The 10,345-nt window shown below is 42.0% G+C and overlaps 1 protein-coding gene and 1 long non-coding RNA gene across 2 annotated transcripts; one reads left to right on the forward strand and one right to left on the reverse strand.

Moving 5' to 3' along the window:
* Positions 1–76: 76 nt before the first annotated feature.
* LOC112846775 (uncharacterized) lies at positions 77–5,158 on the reverse strand. Its single transcript, XR_003219923.1, has 2 exons — positions 3,912–5,158; positions 77–1,620 (listed from the first exon to the last, which is right to left on the reverse strand). It is a non-coding gene; the product is annotated as an uncharacterized LOC112846775 (long non-coding RNA).
* rpusd1 (RNA pseudouridine synthase domain containing 1) lies at positions 3,691–8,325 on the forward strand. Its single transcript, XM_003454938.5, has 6 exons — positions 3,691–3,808; positions 5,165–5,388; positions 5,473–5,596; positions 6,212–6,314; positions 6,454–6,555; positions 6,760–8,325. Exons 2-6 carry the CDS (start codon positions 5,201–5,203, stop codon positions 7,176–7,178), a joined length of 936 nt encoding a protein of 311 aa, XP_003454986.1. The 5' UTR covers positions 3,691–3,808; positions 5,165–5,200; the 3' UTR covers positions 7,179–8,325.
* Positions 8,326–10,345: the final 2,020 nt, after the last annotated feature.

A 10,345-nucleotide genomic window follows, 5' to 3' on the forward strand; every position in this document is an offset into this window, starting at 1 on the left:
GCATATCATTTTATTATCAGTTGGTCTTGAAAACACTTGGTAAAGTTTAAAGAGGAAAAAAAGAAGCACAGGAAGACACGCCTGATACCATTTTTAATATACATACAGGGAACAACATGGCCAGTAGGACCTCCAGAAAGTACAGTGCTTCAACACAGCTACATACTTTTTTTCTTCTCTGAAACACAGAGGCGCTAAATGGCTCATTACAAACCCCTCCAAGTCAAACGCACTTTAAATCCATCTTCAGGTTTCCGTGTCTCTGTTTCCTTACTGCCACTTTACAGCCTCTTGATTTTAGTTGGGCAAAATGACAAGCAGTACAGTCCACACTATTTACATATGCAAGATGGCCTCGCTTGTCTGCTTATCCATTCGTGAAGCTTCTGTCAGGGTTCATCCCTGAATCAGTCAATCACGGCGGTGGTGGTGTTGTTGCTGCTGAGGGCCTGCTCTAGCAGGGCTCGCTGGGCGGAGGCAGGCAGGTAGAGGAAGGAGTAGACCAGCGCCAGCAGCAGCAGAGCCAGTAGCAAAAGGAGACCCCAGTCCGACGTAATTATAGGCTCATCACAGCGAGCCTGCAAAAATGACTTATTATGCATGGTGGAGAGGCGGTTTAAAATGCTCACGGCAGTCTCAGAAAGTAATCTTACAGAAATAAATGCAAGGTCAGAAAAATTACACCTTTCAGAGTTTAAAAAATTGAATACCGCATATATAAGCTGTGTCTTTCACGCTTTTTCCAAATGATATGAAATAAACGGCCTGCCTTGTCACGTCTCTGGGCAAAACCCCCCCAAAAAAACCAGCTAGAAAAGACCTGTAAAGATGCTCGTATTATTGCCGGCAAAGACTTTTGCACCAAACTCAAAGTGGTGCAGAAAAGATCAAAATAGTGCTAAAATGAACAAAATACATCCAAGATAGAGAAAGCTGGTTAGGAATCAGGCAAATCCAGAGCAACAAGGAATCCTTGGATGTCTTTGTTCACACAATCCAGAGTAAGGACGCTGAAAAACTTCCTCTTACAATATCAGTATTGATGCTTGCCTCCTGCACAGTATCTGCCAGCTCGTCCTCTCTCATCTGACTGAAGCGTTTGTGTTAATGCCACGTGCATCTTTGTGTGAGCATGTGTGCCTTCTTATCGGAGTGCATGATTTGCTATGACATGTTACGAAACAATAACCAGAAAAACAGCATCACAGCAGCACGACTGAATCCAATTCTCCAGCATTTGACTCAACACACACACACACACACACACACACACACACACCTGCACAACAGAAATGCCAATTATATAATAAGTCTTCATCCTCTTAGCTCAACACACATTATTACCTGTCTGCGTTCAGGGATTACTCTCTGGAAGAGCCTGTGCTTTATTCAACCAATGTGTTTCAGCACGTAATGTTCCAAAGAGTCTCCACTTACTATATTAGCTTTGGACCTATGAGGAGGTCAAAGCGTGACAAGATGGAGAAGCGTTTCCGAAAATTCATTTGACATCTCTGTACTTTTTCTTCATCCCGTCTCTGAATCTGAGCCCGTTGTCTCCGTCCTCTCACACGTCCTTGCTCAGGTGCCCTCCGATGTCCCTGGACGTGCCGGGGCAGACTTGAACAAAGCACAGAAACAAAACATGGCATTTCATTACCTCAGCTACCACATGCTCACAATACTGGATTGTCACATGGAGCCGTCAGATTAAAGTCCCGAGGTGAAGCTAAGGTGAGGGATTATGAACATCACAGTAACTGCTGACTGACCTGAAACAGTACCACAGGGCAATAAATAAATAATAAAATGAGACAAATGCAATAAACATAATCCGTTCACTCCAGTCCAGATGACAAGCTGTTTGATTTGTAACTGTTCAAAGTTTGCAATAGAGTTGTCATAGTGCCAAAAACTAAACATCAGGAAGCTTCTTTCTCACTCTCTTCACTTGGCTTGGCAATAAAATCACAGGTGAACCGATAACGTGCCTATAAATAATATAGATGCTTTATCTAAAATACCACATCTTTAAATCCTCTGATGAAGGACAAGTATTTCCCATTCATTCTCTCTACTCTTTGTGCAGAGCTTGAGCTATTCCTGATTTCTTTATAATTTATTTTACTTCCAAGGAGCCAGACTTTCTTATCATTTATTAAAGTGTTCTTGAGCAGTAGTTCTCCAGGCTTTCTGAGGGTGTTTCAAAGTTTTTCTTTGGACATTGGCTGCTTTTTTATTCATTTTTAGTTCAATCCTTGCACCATTTTTTCTTTGGTTTGGTTTTAAGCCACTTGTCACAGACCTTTGAATCACTCAATAATAAAAAGGCATCTAACTCTTGGCACTTTCCTATTAGCAGCCAATCACAACAACACATAATTTGTTCTGACCTCTGTAGTTGATTCTTAGAAAAATACCAACAATAACACAATTTGACAGGAATAAAATATTATTTTGCAGCAAAAAGCTGATTCACAAAGAGCTGTTAGCTGAAAACTTGACATATCCTGGCATGATGTGCAGTGGATCCTTAATAAATTTGAGGAAAGTAGACAAGTGATGGATGAGAAAAGAAAAATATCTGCACCAGCTGAACTCTATTTGAAAGTCATGTTCTTAAGAAATAGAAAGAAATTCAGACCTGATTCATGACCTGAGAAATCTGTCTGTTCACTTGAGCCATCTACTGTTCACTGAAGCCTCACCATAAATGGTCTCAGTAGAAGGGTGGCTATAAACCACCACCACGCATCCATCTGGAAAGCGTCTGATTGGCAACAGCTTCATCTTTCAGCATGACAATGATCCTAAACACACATACTGTGCGGTAAAGGTGTACCTGGATAGAAAAAACACACAGTCGAACACTATCAGTCATGGATTTTCCTCCCCAGTGCCCGGACCTCAACATTATTGAAGGATTGTGTGATCATCTTGATAGAGAACAGAACAAAAGGCAGAAACATCCAAAGAAGAGCTTTGAATGTCCTTTAAGAAGCCTGGAGAACTATTCCTGAAGACTACTTAAAGAAATTACAAGAACCCTGCCTAAGAGAGTTAAAACTGTGTTGAAGATTAAAGGTGGTATTACCAAATAAGGAGTTTCACGCTTGTTACAATTGTGTAAACTGATACATATCTTGTCAAAGGAGTTTGCAAAGAAAAGCGTCTGGACTTCTTTAAGTTGCTTGAAGACGTTTCACCTCTCATCCGAGAAGCTTCTTCAGTTCTAAGGTCAAATGGCCGAGAGTCCCAGATTTAAACCCAGTGGGAGTATCCCCCCCAAGGAGGGACAAAGGACCCCCTGGTGATCCTCAGGAATTCACATGACAAGGTGGGGCCAGGTTTCACAATGGGCTCACCTGAAACCCTGGCTGATTAGGTCCCACACCCGCTTTCACACCTTTGACTACGATGACCTGGATGACTTAGAATCTTCACAGACATGATACATATCTTATATACTGTATTTCTCTGTATGTTTCAATAGATCTATTTCAAATTTTCCAAGCAAAATATAAAGAAATAAGGGGTGGTTCAAGACTTTTGCACAATACTGGAGACTTTTAATCCTTGAACAAAGTAAACCAGCAACGAGGTGAATCATAAAATGTTTGTAAATGTACACCGTTCATGTATGGTAACACCGTCATACACGGGTGGTGGCGCTGTGCACCTTTTAAGTTAGTCTGATGACCCAAAATACGCACGAAGAAGACGAGGCGCATGCGCAGTGCAGTGGGTCACAAGCGGCTATGTTTACATCTGTTGAAAACATTTATCACTTTTTGGGTCCTTATTAACGGTAAGTTTTCCGATTATATTAACTACCTATAACCGGGCTTTCATATTCAGAAAACATACTTTATCATACAACACAGGTTAGTTGTCTTATGCTAATAGCAAACCTCTAGTTAGCAAATCAGCGGTGCTAACTAGTGGGCGCATGATTTCCTGCCACACGCGCAGGTGGATGGGATGCTCTCACGGCCAAGGAAACGTCCTCGAATATAAGACAGGCTACGGAGAAAGATGGTTTGGCGCACTGCGGTTGAGACCTCTGGAGGCTGTTGCTTTTTTGATACTGAAACTACATATACATTCAGGGTCTTTCAATCTTTTAACTCTTACATTCTGGGTCAAATCAGATCTTTTTTAAAAATTTGACAGCAGTAAAAATAAATAATTAAACATAAATGTTATTGTTTTACCCTGAAATTCAACGCCTTTTCCGAAAGTTACACAAAATACGCAAAATGAAAGTTGAATCCAAAAAATATTGTTGTACATCGAGGCTATTCCGGGTCAAAATTGAGCTGTTTCTTTTCAGATGAATTTTAGATCTGAACCTGGAAGCTGTACATGTCGGGTCTGTGTGTACTTCTTATGGGAGAGTGGTGACAGAGGTGAAGGCAGGAGCTTGATTCAGTCGTGAGAACCGTCACATTTGCCCAGGTTCCCACAGAGACAGGCACCTGCTGGTCTTTAAAAGATCGTGGAGGACTCTCCAAACAGTGTAATAGTAGAACACCATAAGTGTGAGATATTGTACCTTGACACGGACACAAGCATGGTGGTAGGTTGATGTGCACTGTTGCATCAGAGCAAGAAGGGTTCTGGTTTAACTCCTGCAGGGAGCATGGAGTTTGTATGCTTGACCAGCTCTAGAGGTACTTGGACTGAGTTTCCATCAGGTACTCAAGCTTCCTTCCACAGTCCAAAAACATGCATGTCAAGATAAAGTGCTGTATGAATGTGTACTTAAGATGTTAGAAGAGCTTTGAGTGATCAGTAAGCCTAGAAAAGTGCTGCATGAGCACAGCTATGTTGCATACCTATGCTGGTACTTACGCTTTGCACCTGCAAGCACAAGTATGTATAATGTAACAACAAAAAACTTAAAATCCATTTATTCTGAGTTAAATGAGATTAAAGCAGAAATCAAAGAAAGTTGTGAGAAACACTTGTGCAAGACCCAGACATGCAAGGTTTCGTACCACTGCTTGCTAGTTTATACTAAGCAAATTTTATGCTCTAAGATTTAATGACTGTTGAAAGTGGCAGCTATGAGTTTTTTTCTGATACTGGTGAGAGGAGTCTTTAGTACTGTACTTCAAATAAACCACAGTGAAATGTCACGACAGCGACTTTGTCCCTGCAGGCCTGCGACACCTGTGTCAGTTAATCACTGCACACGATGAGCACGGAGCCCGCTAGCCTGGAGAGCCTGCGTGTGCTGTATCACAGTGATGACTACATTGTGGTGGACAAACACTGGGACATCCGCATCGACAGTAAGATGTGGTACGAGAAGAACACCGTACAGGCACAGCTTCGCCAGCGCTTCCCTCAGCTGGCTGACCCACGCACCTACTATGGATTTCGGTCAGAATCCCTTTACTTCCTCTACACTTGTCAGATGTTCTTGGTAGCATCAGTAGTCTTATTGTTTTCCTTATCTTTCACCAGGTTCTGTCATCAGTTGGATTTCTCCACAAGTGGAGCTCTTTGTGTTGCCCTGAATAAAGCTGCCGCTGGCCGGGCTTACCGCTGTTTCAAGGACCGCACCGTGACCAAATTCTACCTCGCTCTGGTACAGGGCGCAAATACAGTGAAACACATGCGATTGTGTTCTGACACTATTGCGTGTGCCTGACACAATTGTGCCCTGTAATGAATTTAATGAGTTTTTAAGCATTTTGTTTGTAAAATGTGCCGTTAGAGTCTTAAGAAATGATGCCAGCGATCAAGATCTGAAGTGATAGTGGAAACTGTAACTGCGTGCTGATAAGGGGATGAATCACTAAAGTTTCAGTTTTATTTTAAGGTAGATGTGAGGCTTAGCAAAAGAAAACAAAAGAGGAAGAAGGCCATGAACCGGACACAATGTGGTTCACCAGATTCAGGCTACTTCCCTAAACTATTATGAGTAAGCTTAACTAATAGAACCAAAACTTCCAGCTCAGGTCCTATTAATCAATTAATGATTAATAGGACCTGACGAGTACTGCCAGTGCTGGCGGAGTTAAAATAGAGCGGGCAGAGAAAGAGAGAGAAAGAGAGCTGACCTTCTGTTCTTTGACGACTAATCAGCACGAGAGGAAAGAGAGCAGGTCAACAAGGATTACAGAAAAGAAGAATAACCAGATGATGGATGTGCGGGTGCTCTGAGACACGTGTCAGTGAAAATACACTTTTTGCTTTCCAGATACGTGGGGCGGTCGAAGGAGAGACGCACACTGTGGACTTCTCCATCGGCAAGAACTCCACGGAGGGAAAAACACATATGATGTGTGTTGAGGGAACAGAAGGTACTGAAACTTGGCTTGGTTTGAGTGTTGTGAGTGTGAACAACAATGAGTAGAGACTCTGGACATCGTGTTGAAAGTAAATCATTAATTTCCAACAGTTGTTTGAATTATTTTCTGTGTTCTTTCCTTCTGTGTTCAGGTTGTGAGAACCCCAAGCCTTGCCAGACTGAGCTGACAGTGTTAGAATATGGGTTATATGACGGAGACCCTGTTACCAAGGTGCTGCTGCAGCCACTCACTGGTAATTGCATTTGTTTCAAAGGAAAAATGAAGATTTTCTTCTTGCAGAGGAAAGCCTAGCTTTCATGTAAAGATGGCAATACCAGACCTGTTTTTTTGTGTTTGTTTGTTTGTTTTTTGTTACCATAACATTCACTTAGAAAGAAGCAAACACTTCCTAAAAAGTCTCCCTCCCGCTGCCGCTCCATTTTCCTCTTCTTCTCAGGTCGAACCCACCAGTTAAGGGTCCACTGCAGCGCTTTAGGCCACCCTATTGTCGGGGACTTCACCTACAGCTCGGGAACAGACAACGCCCCGTACCGCATGATGCTGCACGCACATCTCCTCCACATTCCTCTCGAACCTCAGCCCCTGCGCGTCACTGCTGGAGACCCTTTTGTCCCAGCGGTTGATCCCAAGTGGCTCCCGCAGCGCTCATTACGGACACTAGAGGCCACTGTGGAGGCCCTGATACACCGCAGGGAGGAGGAGGACAGGAAGATTAAAAAGGAAGAGCAAGAGAGAGCGAGAAAAGAGGAGGAGGATGAGAGGAGAAAACGAAGCAAGGGGCAGAGCACCGAGGAGGAGAGTGAGGAGCAGAGGAGACAGTGCCAGCAGTGGCTGAGTGAATGGGCTGGAGATTGATTTATTATTATTTTTATTATTATTATTATTATTATTATTATTGTTATTACTTTTTGTGGGCTTCACCGTCTCCTCGTGCATGTTGAGCATGCATTTTATTTGAGTGTCCACATCTGTTACATTTCAGCTGCATCTTAGGAGGTGGTTTAGCTCCTTTACGTCCTCACAAACAAGTTCAAGTCACGAAAAGGCATGTGTGAGCATAGTTTATGCTGCACTACTGGGATGTCCACACTATACCCACTGCAAGCTGCGAAACAAGTGCCTTGCTCAAGGTCAAGTTAATAAGAGTTCCTTGTTGCTTTTTTAATTTTAATGTGCCAACATTATAAGAAATTAGCCTTTTTCTGAACTACAAAAGCGGATGTTAGTTTCTCCCAGAAAAAAGCTGTTTTTAAACTCGTGTGATTGGTTATTTATGATACAAAGCACTGACATGCATGAAGTCCCACATGAAACTACTCAGCATCCTGCCCGGGACTTTAACGTTTGTGGGAAGTTTTACAGCTTTATGTCTGTTTTAGTCCAGTACAAATACCCTCACTTGCCACTTTGTTAGGTACACCCAGTCAGCTGCTCATTAATGCAAATATGGGATCATGGGGGGGGGGGGGACAACCCACATCAGAGAGTTCAGGTCATCTCGCTGTACTCAGATAGCCTCTACAGTCACCAGGTTTCAGTCAAATGGTGAATATTTGCGATGTGGTGGGATGGGAAATTTACATCATGGATGTACAGCTGAAAAATCTGCATCAACTGTTTGATGCTGTCAATCAGTGTTTCCAGCACCTTGTTGAATCAATGCTGCGAAGATTTAAGGCAGCTTTGGAAGCAAAAATGGGCCCAATCTGGTACTAGCAAGGTGCATCTAATAAAGTGGCCAGTGAGTGTACAGAGCACTGATGTGGTGTACAAAGTGCATCTGTCTGCTATTTTTAAAATGGCATGAAAAATATCTATTTTTCACACTATTATTCTACAATTTGGGGGGATTTTCCCCTTATCATCCCATCAAGTACCAAAAACAATATTTGGATTTTAAACTGGTATATATGATTAAAAACTTGGGATCAGCTACATTTATGACTTTGATCAAAAAGCAGGGTTTGAACATGCCAATAAAATAAAGTACCTGGCTGCCTGATGTGTTTCTTTTCCCCTCACTTCATGTTTGGATCCTGAAAACAATAACACTGCTTACTGAAATGTTAGATTTGCAAACCAACACAATTGTCCATCCAGTTTAAAAAACAAATTCCAATCAATGTGTCATGAAATAACAGATAATGATGGTTATTATCAGATGCCACTAATGGAAATCCTAAATAAGTAAATATAAAGGCACGGCCTGGGAGGAAGTGAGTCAGGGATTCTGCAGGAAGATGGTTGGACTGGACCTTTATCGTTCTTATTACCTGATCTTTCTTATATTTCTCAGCTTTATGAGATGTCATCAGTCCAGATTTCTAAGGACATTTGCAAGTACTTTTAAAGTATTTGGCAATATGTTTTTGTTATCAGTGCCTAGGAATGCTCACATGGAAATGAACTTTGATTGCATTACATTTAACTTTCACAAATGTGCAATAACTTGAAAAAACAAAAAGGTTTTAGTAAAAAGCATTTATGTGTGGTTTAGCTCCACCTAACAGTAACACCTCTATGACTGCCTGAGACAGTTTATATCTAGCTTTTCCCTGAGACCTAGTGGACCCAGACAGTTGTGTGATATATGGTGGATATGTTTGAAAAGAAAAGAAAAGCAGTAAATAAAGTTTGCGTTTAAAAAATCTGTTTTGTGGGGTCACTTCAAAGGATCAGTAAAATACTGCAATGAACAATCGCAAATAAATGAGACTTAGTTCTTCTATACCCTCCCACTCTGCTGTACAAACTGACAGAAGCCTCTTTTGTTTTTTATTTATTTACAGAAATGATAACACAGTTATCACAGTTAAAGGTCAGTTAAATCAAAATATAAATTTATAAATTTAACTGACTCCGCAGAAGAGAGATCTGAATGACGAGAAGAGGGCTGCTGAGACTGTGGAGTAACAGGGAGGAGATCAAGACGTTCAAGCATTTATAGAGGATCTTCTTAACGTCCCTGAAGAGGGAGGCCTCTGTCTGGAGAGCAATGGGTGCAGCAGAGGAGGCCAATAATGCAGATGAATCAATGAGAAGAAGGGTTGGTCTGATTTTCTTGAAGACCAGTGCAGGGATTACCTGGCGAGAGGAATGATGCTGAGGCTGTGTGGGGAGACGGCTTCACACTGATTCAGAAAAATATATTTTCTGCTCCTTCTTTGAGAGCGACTTCCACTGTGGATAGAAGATCACAAGAAGACACTGTCAGCTCGTATAAATACACAGCCACACTGCTACTACACATAACTACAGGACAGCTGGTACACATGTACAAACAAGAGCATAGAACATTAACAGATGCATAAATATATTCAGAGTTACACTTACTCTCTCTCCCACAGCTGCATTCACAGCTGCACTGTCACTGATATTTAGCTCTGCTTTGACCTTTGGCCTCTGCTCTTTAAGGTACAGCATGAAGGCATTTGGGGGCCTGAGAGCATGTGTTACCACTGTGTACAACTGTGAGGAAAGTACTTTAAAAACATGAGTAACGCTGTGAAACTGAATGTAAGGAGACACCATTAAAGGAGGCTGATTACAAGAATTCACACACACATCTGCAGATAAATGACAGATACCTGCAGATCAGTGAGAAAACGCAGCAGAGAAACTTACTTTGGAGCGCAGCTGTGGGGTGGAGGAGCTGGAAGAACAGTTGCTGTTGTTGTTGCTGGGATGTTGTTTACAGGCAACTGATACAGTAGATTGTGTGGAGAGAGGGAGAAGGACAAAAATCCATAATACTGACACTTAGTCCAGCATTTTAAAGACTAATAATGATAAACAGCACAGAAACATGTAAACAAAACTGTTTTCTTTCATTAGCCTGAAGCATCCAACAGGTTTAAGCACCTTTATCACTACAAGTCTAATGACACCTGTCACTACCTCTGAGTTTCTCACCTGTCCTTGGCTATCTGTGCCTGGCTGACCGCACATGTGAGATGGCAGTGTGATGATGTGAGTAACCATATGTGGAGGTTGGTGCTCAGAGGAGCAGCAGATCCCAGGAG

The sequence above is a fragment of the Oreochromis niloticus genome, linkage group LG4 (assembly GCF_001858045.2).
Source record: "Oreochromis niloticus isolate F11D_XX linkage group LG4, O_niloticus_UMD_NMBU, whole genome shotgun sequence".
Classification (NCBI taxonomy): Eukaryota; Metazoa; Chordata; class Actinopteri; order Cichliformes; family Cichlidae; genus Oreochromis; species Oreochromis niloticus.